This window comes from Narcine bancroftii, chromosome 7 (assembly GCF_036971445.1).
Source record: "Narcine bancroftii isolate sNarBan1 chromosome 7, sNarBan1.hap1, whole genome shotgun sequence".
NCBI classification, from domain to species: domain Eukaryota; kingdom Metazoa; phylum Chordata; class Chondrichthyes; order Torpediniformes; family Narcinidae; genus Narcine; species Narcine bancroftii.
The window spans coordinates 68,996,143-69,019,316 of NC_091475.1; the positions used below are offsets into that span (position 1 = coordinate 68,996,143).

Genomic DNA, 23,174 nt, shown 5'->3' on the forward strand with positions numbered 1-23,174 from the left:
GGACTGAGCGGTTGGCACTGAAAAGAGATTGGAAGTGTTCTGACCATCGGTTGAGGATGGAGATCTTGTCGCTGAGGAGGACTTTGCCGTCTGAGCTGCGCAGCGGGCTTTGGACTTGGGGTGAGGGGCCGTACACAGCCTTTAGAGCCTCGTAGAAACCCCTGAAGTCGCCAATGTCCGCGCTGAGCTGGGTTCGTTTGGCGAGGCTAGTCCACCACTCATTTTGGATCTCCCGGAGTTTACTGCAGAATATACTGCAGAAACCCTTGGTATTTTCCTTCACATTATCTGCAAAGCAACCTCATGTCTTCTTTTAGCCTTCCTGATTTCTTTCTTGAAGTTTTTCTTGCATTTTATTATACTCAAGAATCTAATTTGCTCCATAATGCCTATACCTGTCATACACCTCTCTATTCTTCTGAATCAGATCTCCAATATCCCTCAAAAACCAAGGTTCCCTATGCCTGCTAACCTTGCCATTGATCCAGACAAGAACATACAAACATTATACTCTCAAAATTTTACCTTTGAAGGTCCACCACTTAACTCGCACGTCCTTGCCTGAAAACAACTTATCCCAATCCACACATTCAAGATCCTTTGTCATTTTCTCAAATTGGCCTTTCTCCAGTTTCGAAAATCAAACCATGTTGAGCTACATTATCCTCCTATTTCTAACCTCACTAGTAAGTGGGAGGGGTAGCAATCCTGAGATCGCAACCCTGGAGATCCTGTCCTTCAACCTAGCGCCTAACTTCCTGAACCCTCCCTGCAGGGCCTCCTCACCCTTCCTACCCACAACATTGGTCCCTACAAGGACCACGACATCTGGCTGTGTTCCCTCCCTCCTAAGAATATCGTGAACTCAATCAGACCCTGGCACCAGGGAGGTAACATGCCATCCGGGATACTCAATCTCTTCCACAGAACCTCTTATCACTGCAGCTCACCTCTTCTCCTCCCTTCCTTTAGGCACAGGACCAGACTCCATCCAGAGACCTGAAATCCATGGCTTTTTGCTAGTAGGTTGTCCCCTCCAACAGTATCTAAAATGGTATACTTGTTATTGATGGGGATGGCCACAGGGATGCCTGTCTTTTCCCTTTCTCTCTCCTGACTGTCACCCATCTACCCTCCTCCTGGCTCCTAGGTGTGATAGTATCCCTGTAACTCCTATCACTCCCCTCTGCCTTTCAAATGATCCATAGTTCATCCAACTCCAGATCCAATTCCTTAACTCGTCTTGTCAGGAGCTCCAGCTGGATGCACTTCTTGCAGATGAAGTCATCAGAGATACTGCTGACTTCCCTAAGGACCCACATTTTGTAAGAGGAGCATTCCACTGCCTTAGCTGCTATTCCCACTGTTTATGACGACAGGAACAAAATATGATATCTAAAAAACCTGCCCTTACCTGTGCCTACCTGTTGAATCCTTTTAGTTCCTTGAATAGGGTGGCCCTTTCTGACTTCAACTCCCAACTATTCCTTGCCTCTTACCTGTTCTTGCTGAAGCCTGTTGAACCAAAGCCTTACCCCTCCGACTCAGCCCATTTTGACCATAACCACTCCCCCCTTTTGATTAAGTTGTTGGCACAATGCAAAATAAATAATCTGCTTACAAAACCTCAAGAGGTACAATTGGTCACAATTACAAAGAACTTGCACCCAGAAATTCATATTAGTACACAAGTAATTAGCCTTCCATCTTATTGATTTCTTTGCAGGATTTTCTTTCTTTAGTTTCCCACCTAATGTGTTGGGATTTGAACTCGGGTCTTTAGATAAAGAATTCAGGTCTCTGGATACCTGTGAGTAATTTTATGCTACCATTGCTCTGTAATTCACAACATTGACTGAGACATCACAACAGAACCTTGGTGGGCTGGAGAAGGATGTAGTGAGAGAATCACATGGAGGATGTGCTAGGGGTTTTCAAACTCCCCCTCTGAACTCAAATTCCACTTTAAGTACTTTGCAATTAGTAAGGGATTGCTTAAGGTGGGATGTGGGTGGAAAGAAAAAGTTTGAAAACCACTGTTTTATTCGTACCTTATTGACTTGTTATGTGCACAGTTTCATAACTCCAAAGGAAATGGGCCAATGGCAATTTTTCTCAAGCAAAATATTTCAGTAACAATTAGTTCTTAACCTTCCCTTCCCACTCACATCCCACCTTTAATAATCCCTTACTAATTACAGAGCACCTATGGCATTGGGAATACTGAAGATGGAATGTGAGTTTAGTCGGGAAGTTTGAAAACCACTGTGCTAGATGAATCTTTACTGCAGTCATGCCTACTAATACACAAGGAATGAGTGAAAGAAATTTACCTTTGCACTCCTTAAAAAGGGATTTGAACATGCTCAATTATTGGAACCCATTAGAAAGGTTTTTGTATGAAAAACAAGGTGTAGAAATGGTGTTTTTATTTCTTTTGGTTCCATTGTGGCTTTCCCAGCTCATGAACCTTATATGCAGCACATTAAAACAGTGTATGAAACAGCAGCTATTGTTTCACTATGAGGAAGAAAGTATAACATATTAATCAGTTAATTCAATGGTTCCCTTGTATAACACTTTATAGCTAGTTTTAGGCAAGAATGTAGAGTGTAAATCAGTTCTGATTATGGTTAGTGCTGATCTAGTCAAGAACCGGGATAGGAAAACAGTCTGTCTGATGCAAAATAAATGTAGAATTAAATTATCGTATATTTTGGCGTAAAAGTTGACCACCAGATAGGTCGACAACCCCCCCCCCCACTTTTTTTTAAGCCTAATTTTAATTGTTTTATGGTATATCCGGCATACAAGTTGACCCCCATTTTCTAGCTGTCCGGGCCTCCCAGCAACAACCCAACATTTTTTAATACATCTCAAATCGGCAAGTAACAAAGCTGTAAATTACCGTAAACAAGTAAAAAGAAACAGTAAAAAAATCCTTGGCCTACTGGGCAAGAGCAGGAATCTCAGGTTACGTGGCAGAAGTGGCACCCTCATTCTCCCAGCCAGAGGGGGAACCTCGGGAAGGAGCAGTGATTTTAGGCTCCCAGGTAGGAACAGAGACCTTGGGCTCTATAATTGCAGAATGTGGGTTTAGGCGGTGCTCGACAGTGAGGACCTGTTGGGGAACGGCGCCGCTAGCAGTGGGGAGGTGCTTCTAGGGTCAACTAATACGCCGAACTGGTGATTCCAGGGTTGACTAATACGTCAATTTCAGGGTCGACTTGTACACCAAACAGTTTTTTCAAACAGTTTTTTCCCTGAATTTAAAGTGTCAAAAGTATATCTGGTGTACAAGTCGACCCCAATCATTTGAGTGATTTTTGAGGGTTTTATGACTCGACATAAGCCCAAATATATAGTAAGTAGGATGCAAACAGAACATATCAGTGAATAATTTTTTTCACGTGACAGATTGGCAATCTTCAGCTGCTGTCCTTGAAGATATTTTTTTTTAAATAAAGGTGGAAAATTTGAATTCAGAATCTTTCCAATCAACTGAAAACACGCAAAACATCAGAGGGCACAAGAATTGTTGATTAATGCAGTGTGAGACTGAAAGGATAATCTTATGAACAATTTTGTTGAAGTTCTTAAATCACACGCTCAGAGTTCAATTTTACAAATTAACACACTCAGATAACATTGATTTACCAAAAGAAGTTTCTGTTGAGAATGTCATACGTTACTTTATACTTGATCAGTGTCAAGTGTCTTGGTGGGTTTACTTGAATGAAATTACATAAGCACTGTATTGCAACTTACCCGGTTCAGTAAAGGATTCCAAATCAAGGTCAGTCGCCACTTCATCTTCAAAAAAATACAGAAATCTAACATTAAACTTTCCTTGTCATAGTCTAGTATTTTAATTGCTATAATTGCTAATATGGAAACATGGGACACAACTAGCAAAACAATGGTAAACAGTGCAATTTATTGTACAAGTTATAAGATGCCATTCCCTTACCCTCAATATTTCCTTTGAAAGCTGCTGGGCTGTTTTGAATGACATCCTGTGCCCTCCATAGCTTATAGAAGCACTTATGCTTCAAAGTTATTTGTGCAATAAAGTCCACCTCTGCAATACAAACTCCAATTCTAGCCCAATACTAAGGAAACCTCTGCTGCTCAAAGTTTAGTCATTTGTTGCATTAGATATTAAACTAAGTTCTTTCTGATTTACATGTATTTTTATGATCTCTAAATTTTCCCAGTCATCCTGATGCATATTAAATTTCTTAAATGTCTTAATATTCCACAGCAATTCTATAGGATACCCAAAAGACCCATTTGACTTGTTGGCTGTAATTTATGCAGAAAACGATTTGTTGTTAATTTTTTTGAATAAATCAAAAACAGCAGAAATATCACCAGAAAGTGAGCCAACCAGAGATTCTCAAGAAAAAATACAAAATATGATAGCTGCAACCAAGTCAACTGTTCATAGAATTCTTTCCATGTAGAAATTATATGTGGGGAAACAAATAATTTGTAGTGGGCGGCATGGTTAGTGTAGCGGTTTGTGCAACGCTGTTACACCACCAGCAATTGGAACTGGGGTTTGAATCTGTTCGTTCTCCCCATGTCTGCATGGGTTTTCCTCAGGAGCTCTGGTTTCCTCCCCCTGTTCGAAACGTACCGGGGTGTGGGTGGTGATGAAGGTTAATTGGGTGTAAATTGGGCAGCATTGACTCGTGGGCTGAAATGGCTTGTTACTGTGCTGAATGTCTAAATTTAAATTAAAAAATAATTACCTAGTATAATACTATAAAACTATTCTACATTCATTTTTCATCTTTTGTGCAAAAAAAAGATACATTTTGTAATCTGGCAGTATCAGATTATTTCTTCATATCCAAATATTTGGCATAAAGAAATTTGAAGCGTGCTGAAAAATAAAGTGACTATGGTTTATCCTGTATGGAAGAGAAACAAATTTATTAAACAACATGCAAGTTCAATAAACTACACAAATGAACTCACACACCTTTCGTATTTGCAATGCTATAGTCAAATCCTTCAGTGTTGTTGCCACCAGCACCTCTGTTGAAAGCAGGAGCTGTGAAAGGACTGGGAGGCGGTGTCTGAGGTGCTTGATCCAGTAGTGCTTGTTCTGTCAAAGACAACAAATTAAGGGCTTTTTTGAAACAAATCTAGAGGAAACAAAAATATTTTTATTTGAAGTCAAAATTCATTAGCTCAAATGTGACTTTTTTCCGCACTTAATTTTCAAAATTGAGACATGTTTGCAAAAGTTTAAGGTTAATCAACAATGTGATCCTTCCAGCTTGCATCAGAGCAATCTAGAAAACCTCTTCCTGATGCCAGTGGAAGAGAAAGAGTGGAAGAGCGAATTGGAGGTGGAGGTGCGCAAAACTCCAAAAATGACAGAGAAGCAAGAATAATCCTTTGTTGTAGCATACTAAGCCTTTTTAACAAGTTTATTTTAAGAACGGTGTTTGAACAGCTTTAGCATTTCACCCGGTGAGATTACATTGAAAATAGTTCTGGTGGACTTCTGGACTGGTGACTGCATGGTATTGGAGGCAGTGTTAGGTTATTCAATCAATTTTAATCATTTCCCACTTAATAATCTTTAATCTTTAACCAAAGTGGCTTAAATTTGATCTCTTCAATATTTAACATCAATGCTTTTGAAAATTATGACAACCAGAGGAGCCAAAGCTGCTAAAAATGGTAAAAATGGTCACTTTTGACTTCAGACATATTGAAAAATTAAGCATGAGAAATAACTGCAACAGTGAAAGAGAGTCTAAGAGAAATTGATTCTAAGCTTGAAAAAGCAATTGAGGAACATTTAGAAACTGCAGAGGTTGGTTTAGTGTCTGTTAACGACCATATGGATAAACTAGAAACTCGATGTGATATATTGTCTGCCAGCAACTCCAAGTTAACCTTGAAGGTGGTTGATTTGGAGAGCTGAAGCAGATGCCAAAATGTTTGGATCTTGGGCTTAAAGGAAGATACTGAGAAAGGCAAGTTAACTGATTTCTTCTCAAATTTACTTGTGGAAGTGTCTGGAAGAGTTTTTTTTTACTACTAAGCCTGAACTTGACAGAGCACACTGGTCTCTGGTCCCAAGGCAACCTCAGAACATCATTCATGTTTGGTAATTCTTCATTTTCATTACAAGCAAGAGAAGGATCATGTTATTCATGAAGCTCGACGGAATAGAAATTTGATATATCAGGATCAACAAATTAGATTCGTTGAAGATTTTTACTTTGAATTTATGGAGATGCAGAAAGAATATAGAGAAGTAATGATTGAGCTATATAAGGATTTAGACCTACTTTGTTGTATCCAGCCAGTATATGGATCACCTTGGAAGATGGCTATAAGAAATTTTTGAATTGGCTGGATGATGCTCACAATGTTTAAGCTGACTCCATCTCAACTTCAAGTGTGACATGAACTAATAGTCTGTGCCTGAAGTTGTTCTCGTCTTGATAGGGGATTTTTTTCTTGGTTGAGGGGAATTCTGACTGCTCTTTTCTGGTGTTAATTGAAGGGTTAAATGAATTTATTAATCTTACTTTATTCTTTCTTTTTTTTTTGGCTTAGCTTCGCACACGAAGATTTATGGAGGGGTAAATGTCCACGTCAGCTGCAGGCTCGTTTGTGGCTGACAAGTCCGATGCGGGACAGGCAGACACAGTTGCAACGGTTGCAGGGGAAAATTGGTTGGTTGGGGTTGGGTGTTGGGTTTTTCCTCCTTTGTCTTTTGTCAGTGAGGTGGGCTCTGCGGTCTTGACAGTATTCACTTATTTTGATTATTCATTTATCAGTACCAAAAGTGATAAACTGTATGCATTTTATTATATGACCATGGGAAAGTAAGTTCACACGGTTAGTTTATTATTATAAGACCGTGGGAAAATGCAGTCAGCACTGAAATAATGAATACACACTTAATCTATTTTAGGCCTGGAAAATTTTATAATAATCAAATATAAGTTTTAGAGTTCATATTACTGAGCTTGGAAAGTTAAATATGGATTTTTATAGTTAAAGGAGCCTTCTTTCTTTAATTACTAATGATTTGATATTATTCTGAAGATTTAAGGTTTAAAGGTTTTGATGATGTTAACAATCTGCATGTATTTTTCCATTTTAGCTGATAATGGGAATGAGACATGTTTCTACAGTGCATGTTCGTATATTGTTTATCTTTACAGATAACCTTGTATTTCTCACTTTGGTTAAAGTTCCTTTCTATAGAATTCTTACCTTTTTTAATATATTAAGATTTACAGTAGAAGTGTGAGGGTTAAATGTATTTTTTGAGCGGGTTGCAAACTTGTCTTGCAACCTTCAGAGTTGGGAAGCTTGGTGGGATGGGTTTTTGTTTGGGTTTTTTATGTATTTGCAAGGTTATATTTGTTTCATTCTTTACATATTTTGTGTTACTGTGTGGTTTTAAGGTGACAGTTCTTGGAATGGTGACACAGTTAGATAATTTTCATAGTATTAATTAATATTAATTAAGACTCATGATTAACCCAATTAGATGTATCATGGAATATTAATGGTATGAATGGTACAATTAAATGCTGTAGGGTATTTGCTCATGTTAGGGATCTAAAGGCTGATATCGTTTTTCTTCAAGAAACCCATATCAGGAAATCTGATAAGGATAGGTTTGTGTCTAAATGGAGATGACAATGTTTTCATTCTTCTTCTGATGCTAAAAATCAGGGGAGTTACCATTTTAATTAAGCAAAATATCCCATTTGTATATCATAACACTTTATCAGATAATTAAGGTTGTTATTTTACTCTTATATGTAAATTACATAATAAAATGGTTGTTTTTGCTTATGTATATGCCCCTAACAATGATGATCCAGAATTTAAAAAAATATTTTTTTCAGCTCTACCTGAGTTAAGTCAATACTCACTGGTATTGAGGGGCAGGGGTGGGGGATATTTTAATTGTTGGGTAAATACTGTTCTAGATTGTTCTTCTTCTAAACCTGCTGTTCTAAGTAAATCTGCTGCTGTAATTCACTCTTTTTAACAAATTTTGGTATTTCAAATGTTTGGCTTTTTTTTAAGATCCTAATAGCAGAGAATTTTTTTTTCCTAACTGTGCATCGTAGCTATACGAGGATTGATTCTTTTTTAATAGGTAATCGATTAATTTCATGTGAATACCAAGGAATAGTGATCATGCTCCTGTTATATTGTCTTTGAACTTTCCTGACATCACTTTTACAAAGAGGCATTGGCACGTTAATTCTACCTTACTCTCAAATAAAGATTTTTTGAACTAAATGAAGAGCAGATTCAGTTTTTCTTCACTACAAATTCATCTCCAACAATTTCTAACATGATTGTTTGGGATACTATGAAAGTATATCTGAGAGGGCAAATTATTGCTTTTCAGCTAATATTAAGAAGAAAACTAACAAGGAAAAATTAGATTTAATCGAACAGATTAAATACATTGAATTACAGTCATCACAAGTTAAAAATCCTGATTTATATGAAAGGAGGTTTGAACTTAAAACTAAATTTGATCTTCTTTCTACTTATCCCATTGAGCAGCACCTTTTGAAAAATCTAGTAATCTTTTGGCTAGCCAATTGAAAGGAATGGCTGCTGAGAGACAAATGAATAAAATTCAGATGAAACTATACTACTGACCATTCAAAAATAAATGATGCATTTAGAGAATTCTATACCAGATTGCATACTTCTGAATCTAGTAATGATAGTACTTCAACGCCAGATTTTCTGGACCACCTTAATTTGCCTACACTTTCTCAGGATTAACGTACAAGTCTGGAGGCACTAATTTCTCAAGAGGAAATACTTTTTGGCAATTTCCTCCTTACAATCTGGTAAATTTCCAGAACCTGATGGGTACCTCATGGAATTTTATAAATCCTTTTCCAAATTGCTTGTGTCACAACCAAGTTCTGTGCTTTTTTTAAAAAATATTTTATTTAGTAAGCATATATAATGTCAAAAATTAAGAACATTACAACATAGTTACATAATAAAAAATTAACAAGTATATGTTGAAAATCTATTTATAAAAAAACTAAAAACTACAAAAATCCCTAGTGACCTACCAACAAGGTCGGGTCAGATACAGCAATGAGCTCTCTGAACCCTTCTCCATTAACAATGGCGTGAAGCAAGGCTGTGTTCTGGCACCAACCCTCTTTTCAATCTTCTTCAGCATGATGCTGAACCAAGCCATGAAAGACCCCAACAATGAAGACGCTGTTTACATCCGGTACCGCACGGATGGCAGTCTCTTCAATCTGAGGCGCCTGCAAGCTCACACCAAGACACAAGAGAAACTTGTCCGTGAACTACTCTTTGCAGACGATGCCGCTTTAGTTGCCCATTCAGAGCCAGCTCTTCAGCGCTTGACGTCCTGCTTTGGGGAAACTGCCAAAATGTTTGGCCTGGAAGTCAGCCTGAAGAAAACTGAGGTCCTCCATCAGCCAGCTCCCCACCATGATTACCAGCCCCCCCACATCTCCATCGGGCACACAAAACTCAAAACGGTCAACCAGTTTACCTATCTCGGCTGCACCATTTCATCAGATGCAAGGATCGACAATGAGATAGACAACAGACTCGCCAAGGCAAATAGCGCCTTTTGAAGACTACACGAAAGAGTCTGGAAAAACAACCAACTAAAAAACCTCACAAAGATAAGCGTATACAGAGTCGTTGTCATACCCACACTCCTGTTCGGCTCCGAATCATGGGTCCTCTACCGGCACCACCTACGGCTCCTAGAACGCTTCCACCAGCGTTGTCTCCGCTCCATCCTCAACATCCATTGGAGCGCTTACACCCCTAACGTCGAAGTACTCGAGATGGCAGAGGTCGACAGCATCGAGTCCACGCTGCTGAAGATCCAGCTGCGCTGGGTGGGTCACGTCTCCAGAATGGAGGACCATCGCCTTCCCAAGATCGTGTTATATGGCGAGCTCTCCACTGGCCACCGTGACAGAGGTGCACCAAAGAAAAGGTACAAGGACTGCCTAAAGAAATTACTTGGTGCCTGCCACATTGACCACCGCCAGTGGGCTGATAACGCCTCAAACCGTGCATCTTGGCGCCTCACAGTTTGGCGGGCAGCAACCTCCTTTGAAGAAGACCGCAGAGCCCACCTCACTGACAAAAGGCAAAGGAGGAAAAACCCAACACCCAACCCCAACCAACCAATTTTCCCCTGCAACCGCTGCAATCGTGTCTGCCTGTCCCGCATCGGACTTGTCAGCCACAAACGAGCCTGCAGCTGACGTGGACTTTTTACCCCCTCCATAAATCTTCGTCCGCGAAGCCAAGCCAAAGACATAATAAAAAATTAACAAGTATATGTTGAAAATCTATTTATAAAAAAACTAAAAACTACAAAAATCCCTAGTGACCTACCCTCCCCCCAAATTAATCTAATCCCAAAACTAATCTGGATAAATGTGAGGTTATCCACTTTGGTAATACAAACTGGAGGGCAGATTACTATTTGAATGGCAATAGATTGGGAGATAGGGAAGTGCAGAGAGACCTAGGGGTTCTTGTGCACCAGTCACTGAAGGCCAGCATGCAGGTACAGCAGGCAGTTAAAAAGGCAAATGGTATGTTTGCCTTCATATCAAGAGGAATAAGGAATAAGGATACCTTACTGCAGCTGTACAGAGCCTTGGTGAGACCACACCTGGAGTATTGTGTGCAGTTATGGTCGCCTTATCTGAGGAAGGATGTTCTTGCAATGGAGGGAGTGCAAAGGCGATTCACCAGGCTGATACCTGGAATGGCAGGAATAACTTATGAGGAAAGATTGTGCAATTTGGGATTGTACTCGCTGGAGTTTAGAAGATTGAGAGGGGATCTCATAGAGACATATAAAATTCTGGCAGGACTGGACAGAATGGATGCAGAAGGGATGTTTCCAATGGTGGGCGAGTCCAGAACCCAGGGCCATGATTTGAGGATAATAGGCAAACCATTTAGAACCGAGATGAGGAGGAATTTCTTTACAGAGGGTGGTGGATCTGTGGAATTCATTGCCACAGAGAGCAGAAGAGGCAGGTTCATTGAATATATTTAAGAGGGAATTAGATATATTTCTTCAGTATAAGGGAATTAGGGGTTACGGAGAGAAGGCGGGGACGGGGTAATGAACTTTAAGATCAGCCATGATCTCATTGAATGGCGGAGCAGGCTCGAAGGGCCGAATGGTCTACTCCTGCTCCTATCTTCTATGTTTCTATGTTAATATACAAAATATTAATTGAAACTATGACAAATAATTCAATCGGATTTCATCAGTTTACACTCAAAGACCTCAAAAACATCATAGTTATATTTTTAGGGAAAACTTCACTGATCAAGAAATTTTAAAAATAATTTAAATTTCATTAATTTTGCATACGCACCTCAAATTTGCAAAATAAAAAAATATATATTATTCCTTAAATTATACGTATTTTTTTCTAATGGAATACAACTTTGAAGTTCAGCATGCCATCTGTCTAATGTTATTGAAACATCAGATTTCCATGTTACAGTGACACATTTCCTTGCTATTACTAAAACCTACTTAACAAAATTTAATTGAGAATCTGATAACAATAACTTAGGAGTAACACTTTTAAAATTTCCTAACTAAAACAATTCAGGATTTAAAGGAAAATTCACTCCCGCTATCCGTTGTAAAAATTTACTAATAGAAACCCAAAAAGGCCTTTAAACAAGACCACGTGGAATGAAGGAAAGTTCCAATTTCTATTCCACATCTAAATCACTGATCTGATCCATCTACTCAACTTCTGAGGAGTAATATATAATTGATATAAAAAAATATAATTAATAGTATTAATAGTATTTGTCATAACTTCTTTACACAAATTCTGCCAAACATTGATCTATTATCATGTCCAAATCTCATTTCCATCTTTCCATTGAATTAAACAACCTATTTTAGGTGTCTTTTCTTGAATATATATTCAATTGAAATAAATTTTTTAACTATTCCATCAACTATAATTTGTTCCAAATTTGAAAGATCACTGAAAATCATTTCCAGTCCCAATTGTTCTCTCAAAAAAGCTCTTAATTTAAAATAACAAAATAATGTGTTAAAAGATATACCATATTTAACCATTAATTGATCAAAAGACATCAATCTATTATAATAATGCCCTAAATTAGATATTCCCTTATTATACCATATATTTAAAAAAGGATTATCTTTTTAAAAAAAAGCAAAGGATTAATTATTGGTGTTTTTAATGAAAGAATATATCTATCAACTTCTAATTTTACTTTATTCCAAATATTCAACAAATGTTTTAATCTTGGAGCTTCCTTATCTATTACATTAGATTTAAAATCCCATTTATAAATAAACACATCTGATTTAACCTATCTTATTTAGTTCAATAATTTTACCAAACAAAGACTAAAAATTTTAATTGTGCTGCTCTCTAATAATTTTTAAAATTGGGAAGTTGCAATCCTCCTTGCTCATATTTCCATGTTAATTTTCCTAATGACTTTTTTTTAACATCTTCTCTTTCCAAAGAAATTCCCCAACTTGTTTAGTTAAATCCTGAAAAAGTTCTGTGCTTAATGACTCATTTAAACAAGGGAATCTTTCATCATCTTTTGATGAAGCATGTATTTCTCTTATTCTGAAAAAGGGAAAGGATCCATTTGAAAGTGCTTCTTACAGACTTTAGTATTCTTTACAATTCTTTAGTATTGTAGATATCCTGACAGGCAGGTTTAATATAGATGTTGGATATGGTTTAAACTAATTTGGCAGGAGGATGGGAACCTGATTGATAGGGCAATGGATAAGAAAGAGAAAATAAGAGAAGCTTTTGATAAGGTCCCGCACAGGAGATCAACTGAGGGTGGTATTGAGCATGGTATTGGGGGTAGGGTGCAGACATGGATAGAAAATTGGTTGACAGACAGGAAACAAAGAGTAGGGATGAACGGGTCACTTTCAGGATAGCAGGATGTGACAAGGGCTCAGTGCTGGGTCCTCAGTTGTTTATCATATATAATGATTTAGATAAGCCGATTATAAATAACATTAATAAATTTGCAGATGACACGAAACTGGATGACAGCGTGAAGTGTGAGGAGGATGTCAGAAAACTGCAGGGGGACTTGGACGATTAGGTGAGTGGGCAGATGAATGGAAGATGCAGTTTGGATAAACATGAGGTTATCCACTTTGGTGGCAGGAATAGGAAGGTTTATTATTTAAATGGAGTCAAATTAGGCAGTGGGGAAGTGCAACGTGATCTATGTGTACTTGTACGTCACTAAAAGCTAGCATGCAAGTTCAATAAGCTGTGAAAAAGGCAAATGGCACATTGGCCTTCATAAAAAGGGGAATAGAGTATAGGAGTAAAGATGTACTTCTGCAGTTGTACAGGGCCCTGGTGAGACCACACCTGGAGTATTGTGTCCAGTTCTGGACACAATTACAGTTCTAATTTGAGGAAGGACATTCTCGCTATTGAAGGAGTGCAGCATAGATTCACAAGGTTAGTTCCCGGAATGCGGGATTGATGTCTGCCGAAAGGTTGGATAAACTGGGGTTGTATACATTGGAATTTACAAGGATGAGGGGAGATTAAAGGAGTGGACACAATAGAAACTGATTACATGTTGGAGGAGACTAGGACGAGAGGCCGTCGTTTAAGAATACAGGGAAGGCCCTTTAGGAAAGAGATGAGAAAATTTTTTTTTACCCGGAGAGTTGTTGGTCTGTGGAATGCTTTGCCGCAGAGGGTGGTAGAGGCAGGTTCTCTGGATAAGATCAAGAGGGAACTCGATAAGTTTCTTGTGGACAGGGAAATTACAGGTTATGGGGAGAAGGCAGGGACAGGGTACAGATAGTGGAAGATCAGCCATGATCTAAATAAATGATGGTGCTGCCTTGATGGGCCGAATGGCCTTCTCCAGCACCTATTGTCTATAGCAAAATTTTGTCTAAAATATTGGAGAATATTTTACCATTAATCTTTCCTGAAGATCAAACAGGTTTTATTAAAAACTGTTATTCTTATTTTAATATACTCCATTTATTTAATGTTTTATATTTATCTCCCACTCCTGCCCAAGAATGTGTTCTCTCTTTAGATGCAGAGAAGACTTTTGATCGGGTGGAATGGGGTTAGCTGTTTGCCACTTTGGAAAAAAATTAATTTTGGACCATGTTTTATTAAATGGATTAAATTATTATATTTATGTCCTACTGCCTAAATTCTTACTAATTAATGGGGTACTCATCAAGGTTGTCCTTTAGGTCCATTACTTTTTGACTTGGAATTAGAACTTCTAGCAATTGCTCTTCATGAAAGTAGAGATTTTATAGGAATCCATAGGAATGGTATTGGACAGAGGGTTTCTTTATATGCAGATGATCTTTTGGTTTTTGTATCTAATCTAGATATTTCTATACTAAGCATATTAGCTTTGCTTTCTCATATTTGTCAGTTTTCTGAGTACAAGTTGAATCTGCATAACATTTACCTTTAAATGGTTCTATATCAAGATATTTTAATTTTCCTTTTAAGATTGTGAAGGATCAATTTACCTATCTCAGTATTACAATTATTAGGAATTATAAACATCTTTTTAAGAAAAATTTTTCTACTGTGGCGGCCCTTCACAGCTCCCCCACGGGCCCTCACAAAATGAAGGACGAACACGACGATCCAGCAGGCTGCATAAGGCCCGCAGCACTGCCCTCCAATTGGCCACAACCAAAGGAGCTTAACTGGCCTATCAGGGAAAGCGACTCAAAATCAGTGCTGAGGGGGCTTTGAGCACGCCCCTCAGCTTGAAAATAAAAGCAGGGGTGTGAGCCCAATAAAGCTCAGTGTTAACTACACTCAACTGGGTTCGTGTCGTTCTTTCTGAGCCAACTTGCACGCAACTATAACCTCTTCTGCGCTATAAGCTCCGCAGAGCCATAGCTTGTAGCAGCTAGCTGCTACTTTATTTAATCAGGTAAAATTACTGCTATCAAGATGGTCACCTTTATCTATTCCCATGATTGGTGGCATTATTTCTATTAAAATGAACATTTTACCTAAATTTTTGTATCTTTTCCAATCTATTCCAATTTTCATTCCCAAATCCTTTTTGACTTATTGGATTTGATTACATCTTCCTGCATATGGCAAGGAAAATGTCCTCACTTAAGTAAAGCTGATCTTCAATAAAGCTAAAAGGAATAGTGGATTAGCATTTCCTAATTTTAGATTTTATTATTGGGCAGTCAATATAGGTAATTTGCTTCTTTTGTTACACTTCGATAATCTACTTGACCGCCCTCCATAGGTAGAAATGGAACTGAATTTTACTGAAGTACTTCTATGTTGACAATTGCAGGGTCATTTTTTTTATCCTCTTCTTTATATAAACTGAATGATAATCCGATCATTAGACATAGCTTGAGAATATGGGCACAATTTAGAAGGTTTTATGGATTTCAGAATTTTTCTCTTGCCAGCCCTATTATATCTAATCATCTTTTTTAACCTTCTTTGCAAGATACTGTCCTTAATGACGGGCACAGATTGGGTATTAAATATTTTAAAGACCTTTTTATTCAATCATCAGAAATGTGGGTACGTTCCACCACAAGTCCATTGATATAAATGGGGACATAAGTGTGGTTTCCAGCAGGCTTGAAGTCCACAATGATCTCCTTGGATTTCTGAGTGTTAAGTGCTAAATCAGCATCTGGCTGTCTGGTGCGCTGACAGCAATTTAGCACTTAACACTCAGAAGTCCAAGGAGATCATTGTGAATTTCATCCCTATAGGCCGTATCATCATCCCCTCAGATTAGACCAGCCACTGTGGTGTCGTCTGTGAACTTGATTATGGAATTAAAACCATATACAGGAATGTAGTCATAGGTGAAAAGGGAATTCAGGAAAGGGTTCAGCATATAGCCCTGGGGCACACCAGTGTTCAAGGTGAGAATGGAAGAGAAGAGATCGCCTAACTTAACAGAGTGGGGCCTATTAGTCAGAAAGTCCAAGATCCAATTACAGATTGAAAGCCAAACTAAAATCAATGAACAGCATTCTGACAAAAGAAGTAAATCACGACAATCTGTAGATATCGTGGTTAAAGTAAAAACACAAAATGTTGGAGAAGCTCAGCAGGTCAAACAGTATCCTTTATGTAGCAAAGGAAAAAATACAGAACTGACATTTCGGGCTTGAGCCCTTCATCAAAGTATGAGAAAATGCTGGAAGGTGTCTGAATAAAAGAGTGGGGGGGGGGGAGAAGGGGTGGCAAAAGCAAGAGATGATAGGTGGAGAAAGGGGACAGCAGCAATGATGGGGGGATGGCTGGGTGGGTGAGGAGGAAGGGAGGGAGAACTGGAAAGACAAGAAAGGGGGAGGGGGAAAGAAAAAGTGAGCAGGTTTAGGAGAGGCAAGAAAAGTCAATGCTAATGCCATCTGGCTGGAGAGTGTCCAGATGGATGGACGGAAGTCATTCAGACTCGTGGCGGTAGGACGCTTCAGCACTAGTACAATAGTGGCATTCCTGAAGCTCATGGGAACAACTGCCTGGGCCAGGGGCAGATTGAAAATGTCCATGAAGACCCCAGCCAACTGTTCTGCATAGACACTAAGCACAGAGTATACTCTAAGTATACCATCCGGACCAACTGTCTTCCGTAGATTTACCCTACTCAGAGTAGCCCAAACATCAGACATGGAAAATGAGAGAGGCAGATCATCAGGTGCAAGATCCACTTTGAAGGTGACCTCCTTGTTCTATCAATCAAAGCAAGTGTAGAAATAATTAAACTCCTAAGAGTGGGAAGAACAGCTGGAAGGTAAAGGTAAATGTTCCATTTTTGCCATGTAATACAACATTTTTATAATGTAACATTCTTTAACTTTTGTCTACTGTAAGGCAGACAGAGTCAGTACTTTGTCCAGAGCCTCTCACAGAAACCTACAGTACCTGGAGTTCCTAGATGGTCGTTCCTCCAAGTACTGACCAGCCTGTGCCTGCTTAGCTTCCGAGATGTCACAATCCCAGGCATATTCAAGGTATTAGGTGCACAATTCTAGATGGTTTATAGTCTGAAATGATCTGTATGCCATGCCACATGAGCTGGGGCGGGGGTCCAAGGAGTTGAAATGTTCTTTGGTCTTTTGTTTGTATCTTTTGTTAAGTCTGAGAGATTCCCTCCTTAGGTTAACCCTAGCTGAGCTGTAGGTTTCCCAGTCTCCAGATCTGACAGCTAAATCTGTGCCTTAGAGCAGATGGCGAACCTCACTGTTCATCCATTGTTTTCAATTAGCAATATTTTTATTTGGTTTTGTAATGTCTCTCCATCCACACCCTTGTTGATATATTCAAAGACAGAGTTGGCATATAAATCGATAGCAATCTGAGAATCTGTGATAGTACGTGAAGCAAAACACTCCCATCTGTATGTTAAAAATGTTGTTAAAGAACAAAGCCAGCACCCTCAAGCCAAATCTTAATAGTCTTCATTGTGGGTTTTACACATTTAATGATTATTTAATCTCAGATCCCTGACTTTCCGCAGATTTCTGAGGCAAACATTCTTGATACACTTTTTGATCTACAACTTTCTCATTATGGTTCAATAGGATTTGAATCTTTCATTCTCAGATAAGGTGTGGGACTATTTGTAGTCTGATTAATATGACCTCTCTTTGTCCACAGCACTGTTTGTTGTAATTTGAAGTGACCCATAGAGTACATTCTGAATAAAGTTAAATTGTCTCATTTTTATTCAGATATAAATCCTCTATGTGATAAATATAAAATTGGTGAAGCTTCTTTGGTTTACATGGCCCTAGTTTAGGAAAAGTTTGGAGAGATATCTTTCAAACATTATCGGTGATTCTCAGGGTCAAATTTCAACCCTGCCCTTTAATTGCTCTATTTGGATCATTTCAAGATGATGTTTTACTGAATCCAACTCAAAATTGAATTTTATCTTTTACTTCATTGATATCCAGGCATGCAGTTTTGATTAAATGGAAAGACATCACCTGCACATGATATTATTTAAATTATATTATGTCTTGTTTAAGTTCACAGAAAATTAGAGTCAAATAATAACTTTCAAAAGACTTTGGACCCATTTATGGACTATAATCATAACCTAAAGAATTTGGGTTGTTCTGAAGTTTTGGTGCTGTGCTGTCCAACTCCAGGTTATTGTCACTGGATTCCAACGGCTCACCTTTTAACCTTACTTAGTGGTATGGGTTTTGAATTATAAGGGGTTTTTTTTAATCTTATCTTTTGAATTGTACATTACACTATATAACTGTACTGTTCAATTTAGCATAATATAAACAGCAATAAAAATATTTTAAAAAGAAAAATTTGAAGCCTAAAGGATAATTTTACATCTTTAGTATTCTCAATAAGATATGTGTAGACAAACAAAGCTTGCATTGTATCAAATAGATTTCCCAAAATATATCCTTGAAACTGGTAAGGTAATGTAAAGGGACTATTTCATGGTAAAAATCAAAACTTTTATAGTTTTAAATATTAATGTGTGCTCTGTGCAAGAATTACAAAGTAGTTTCAAAGGCTGCCCACAATACAATGTTGGATGGCGCTGCTTCCTTCTCTATAGTGACATTATTAAGCTTAATACAGGTTGTAATGCCCCCCATTTCTCATCAACTTCTATTGGTGTACCATCAACAGCATACTTATTGGATGCATCATAGCATGGTACTAAAGCTGCCCAAATCAAGATCAGAAAAAAAACTACAGAATTCAGTGAATATAGCTCAGATCAAAACATAAACTTCCTTCCCCTCCAAGGACTCTATCTACATATTCCGCTGATTCAGGATGGCAGACTGAAGGACCCATCGGACCATGGACATATCCTCTTTTACCTCTTCCCTTCAGAAAAGCTTAAGTATGTGAAAATAGGTACCAAGAGGCTGAGAGATATTTTCTTCCCTGCAGTTGTCAGGCTCCTGAATGAACCCCATAAAAGTGCTCTCATGCTGCTCCTCAATTGTGATAATTGGTTTTCTTTTTATAATTTTAATCCTATAATGTGTAAACTGTGCTCTTTACATGGCTGTATGTAATGCAAGAGATTACTGTTGGCCTGTCGCAGAAGAACACTTCACAATCTACAAGATAGTTTTCAACAAATCTCAAACTTCCCACCAAATGCTGGTAGATACTACACTCCACATACAGGCCCTGATTTTCAGCATTTGAATTAATTCATAAAAATCTGACTTCATTTCTACAAGCTCTCTTTCCAGAATTAAAACAGGGGTAAGGGCCACTATCTCCAGGATAAACTTTAAATTAAAATTTTTAATTTATAAATTATTATACTTCAACATACAGCACGGTACAGACCATATTGGCGCACACGTCCATGCTGCCCAATTACACACAATTGACCTACTCCCCCACATGTTTCAAACAGTGAGAGGAAAATGGAGTGCCAGGGAAAATCCACACACACACGGGGAGAACGTACAAACACCTTGCAGACATTGTGGGATTTGACCCTGGTTCTGATCACTGGCGCTGTAAAGATGTACGTTAATGCTATGCCAACCGTGCTGTCCTACTTTTATGGGACAAGAATTTTATTATCCCTCCAGTTCTCCAGGTTTAATCTATTTCCTTGTCACATGGTTGATTGAATGTGGTTGGGCTCCTACCAGATTAATTTAAGAAAAACTAATTTCTAGGTGTGCCATATTTAAAAGTGATGGCACCAAATGTGAAAGGAATATTATAAAATCGTCTCTTGATGACAGTCATCAATCCTTAATACTGTGAGTGCAATTAAAATAAAGCAGCTAGTTTGTTCATTTTACAAGATAATATTGATGTTAAATTTTGGATAAAACTTGGTAGCTCTGAAAGGCTTTTAATGTCAGATTTAGTTTTCGATAAAGTTGTATTACACATTCAAAATACAGAAGAAAACCTCACAAGCTTTACTAATGGTTCTTTAGTATAAAGCCCAAACTCAAACAAATTATTTGTACTGGCATGTCTGAAAATTTAATATGACATCTTTACTCTAATTTTCTCTTTCAATAGATTGACAATAATCTTGCAGATAGAAGTATTCCAATGAGAATAAATAAATTATGAGCTACCTACCCTCTTGATGCCTCAAGTACTGGTTACCACCTCTGTCTCTGGCCAACGACCACGCCTCACCATCACCACTTTCACAGAACTCCACCATGCTGTTTTTATCAAGTTGGATCCACGTTCCCTCATGGTTTGTCACCTATTATACAAATTACACTTTCATTCTCATTCATGCTTAACAAGGGAATTGTGATCCTTGTAGAACTCAAATGGTTTCATGTTTTACAGTTCATAATTGATTAAAAATACCCCTTTTACCTGTGAAACATTGCTAAAAGCAATGTTTAATTAAATACTGAACCTGAACACGGTTGCTTCTTGATTTCCAAAGTTTTAAGCAATGACTGAATTGAGACACAATGGGCCAGAATTTGCTGGATCTCACCACACCTGGTTAGTTGAGATTTTTTTTTAACAACCTAAATCTCCAAATATTCTTAATCTTCAATCTGTTGGACGTGTGAGCTGATAGTGCAAGAGACGGAAAATAATCTTAGGGACTTGATGAAAACAAAACCATTGCACAACAAAGCAATTAGATGAAACAAAAGCAAAATAAAAGGACAACAAAGGCGACATTGAGAGAAAGAAGAAATGAAATGAGAGATGGAAAGAGCAAAAAAGTATAAGAAATACCTTAAAATTGAGTTTCTACAATTTTCATTGTTCTGTTTCTGGGCCAGAGAGATTAATTGGTGATCATTAATAATGATGTTGAAAAGGTACCAATCATACATATAATTACTAGATTTAATTATTAGTCTGAATTAGAAAAATAGTTAAGATACAAAGAGAGCAACCAGGAAAAATGCAGAGTTTAAGTACAACATAGTTACTGAAGTTAATGTTGGAGGAGGTTCAGTTACCCAGCAACATGCAGCAATTCACAATTCATGGGGGAATTTTATCCTTACCCTAATTGCCAGTCTATTTGCCCATTAGTTACAGCATGCCTCTTTCACATTATGTTATTTTATTCAGCAAATTCCAGCCCAATATATTTCCAAGAGTTGTCTGTTGTAATTGATTTGCAATGTACAAAACTATTTGCAATATGTCTTTAAAGTACCATAGTTTATAAATAAGAAGGACTGCAAGAGCAATGTCTGGGTCAGAGTAACTACAAGATTAGAAATGAGTCCTGGTTTTCACAGTTCCATTTAACATACTAAATTTGAAAATTAATTTCACATTAAAATGCACAGAAATATCAGGTTCTCTTAATTTCAGTAAAATCTGGTTTATAACTCAATTATTTAAATGACTACATATAGCTTTCAAATTATAGAAAAGCAAAGAAAACAGAGATGTGTATCATCAATTTGTATATCACTAAATATAGCATTTTTTCAATCAAACGGCCATTTAAAGATGAGATTAACGTGTAATATAATTAATAATGAACATTAGTTTCCGAAATTTAGAAGAAATGAAAAAAAAATCAAAGCAACAGATCATGTTGAATCACTGACAAAAATAAAAATTACAGCTCAGAGGCAGAGTATGCACCAGCAAATTAGCAATTTTGGTCAGCATGGTATAAAAGCTCCATCATTTGTTAAGCACCCAAAAGCCACAAGACCTAGTTTAATGAAGAAATTATACCAATATCAGATGTCCTCATATAAAACTATGCAAAAGCTTGAGAAGACATCAATTTTGAAGCATTTGCTCTAATGTGTTGATTGGTACCTGCAATAACACACTTTCATGAATCCATACCTCGCCTAATGCCTTGACTCTGTTCCCAAGTACTAACATTCCAATGGGGATACCTCTAAGGTTAGGGCAGCTCCTGATGTTGTGCCCTGAAGGCCCAGTCTTCACTACCTTATATACTCCTGGTCCGCCTTGCAGGAACATCTTTTCCTGCTCTTTCAACACTACTTCATGGGACCGACGTGAATTTACTTCTCTGAAGTAATCATCAGTGATGGATTTGGGTTCCTACAAATACAAAAAATCAATTGATACATTTATGTATTTACACATTGCTCATTAGTCAATTTAGAATGCAGAACAGAAACTTCTGGTTCTTTGCTTGATAGACCAAAAATAGTATTCATGCACAAAGCACAATGTAATCTATTTAAAAGGTATAAAACTACTGCCTTTGCTGTCGAAGTGCGTGTAAATAGCCCAAGTTGGAATGTAATAAAGGGTGCTGATTGAAAGTGTCGTAGAATGAGATTCACACAATTCTTCCCACCAAAGAATGGCTCAAGGGATATTTTGGCTCTAAGATTCAAATTTGGAACACTTTTCAGGATCAAAAGCAAAAATGATTTCTGCAAGGTCATCGTAAAAAATTGTAAAAAGGCATCCTGAAGCATATTTGTGGTAGAGAAAGCCACCACAATCATTTAATTAGTAACTGGCATGAACTATTCTAGATACTTAAAATATTTATATCTTGCAGAAATCTGAACAATTATAATCTAGTGAAAGAAAAATAAGACTTTGATATTGTGGCTGATAGAACAACAAAACATAATATGAAACTGATGCAAAATGAATAAGACTAGAAATATTCAGCAATTCCAAAAGCATCTGAAAAATACATAAGAACATATTTTAATGAGGTAAAAGAAATAAAGTTGCTCCAGGTGGAGAATAAAATGATGCAGTTACAAGTTGTATAAGATGCTGTACTTTGATTGGGCAAACATGGTCCAGATAATGAACTGCACAAAGGAAAAGCCCACAGGGGAAAAACAGAATAAAAAGAACATTAACATCCATAAAATAAACCTAGAAATGAAAACATAAATTTATAGCAAGGGGAAATACAAACCAATCACACCTCCTTCATGAAAATGCAAAACACCTGCAATATCAACAAGATACTTCCCATATCCCGAGCAACAGGTTGTTGTCCTTAAACTTACTAGCAATTCATCTGATCTCTTCGAAGTTTCCTTCATACATTTTCATGACTTTTAATCTATTGATCCCACTAACAAATATGTTGGATCACAACAGCTT

General features: G+C 37.6%; 1 protein-coding gene across 16 annotated transcripts in view; it reads right to left on the reverse strand.

Moving 5' to 3' along the window:
- The window catches only part of mycbp2 (MYC binding protein 2), a 291,326-nt gene that overhangs the window by 104,057 nt on the left and 164,095 nt on the right, over nt 1–23,174 (reverse strand). For 15 of the 16 annotated variants that reach the window (XM_069890301.1, XM_069890291.1, XM_069890299.1 and 12 more), the window contains 4 exons: nt 21,912–22,136; nt 20,196–20,328; nt 4,991–5,116; nt 3,769–3,813 (listed from right to left, as the gene is read on the reverse strand). In XM_069890301.1, the coding sequence (XP_069746402.1) occupies nt 3,769–3,813; nt 4,991–5,116; nt 20,196–20,328; nt 21,912–22,136 (529 nt within the window). The remainder of the gene's footprint in view (nt 1–3,768; nt 3,814–4,990; nt 5,117–20,195; nt 20,329–21,911; nt 22,137–23,174) is intronic. The other variant, XM_069890298.1, reaches the window with a different exon arrangement.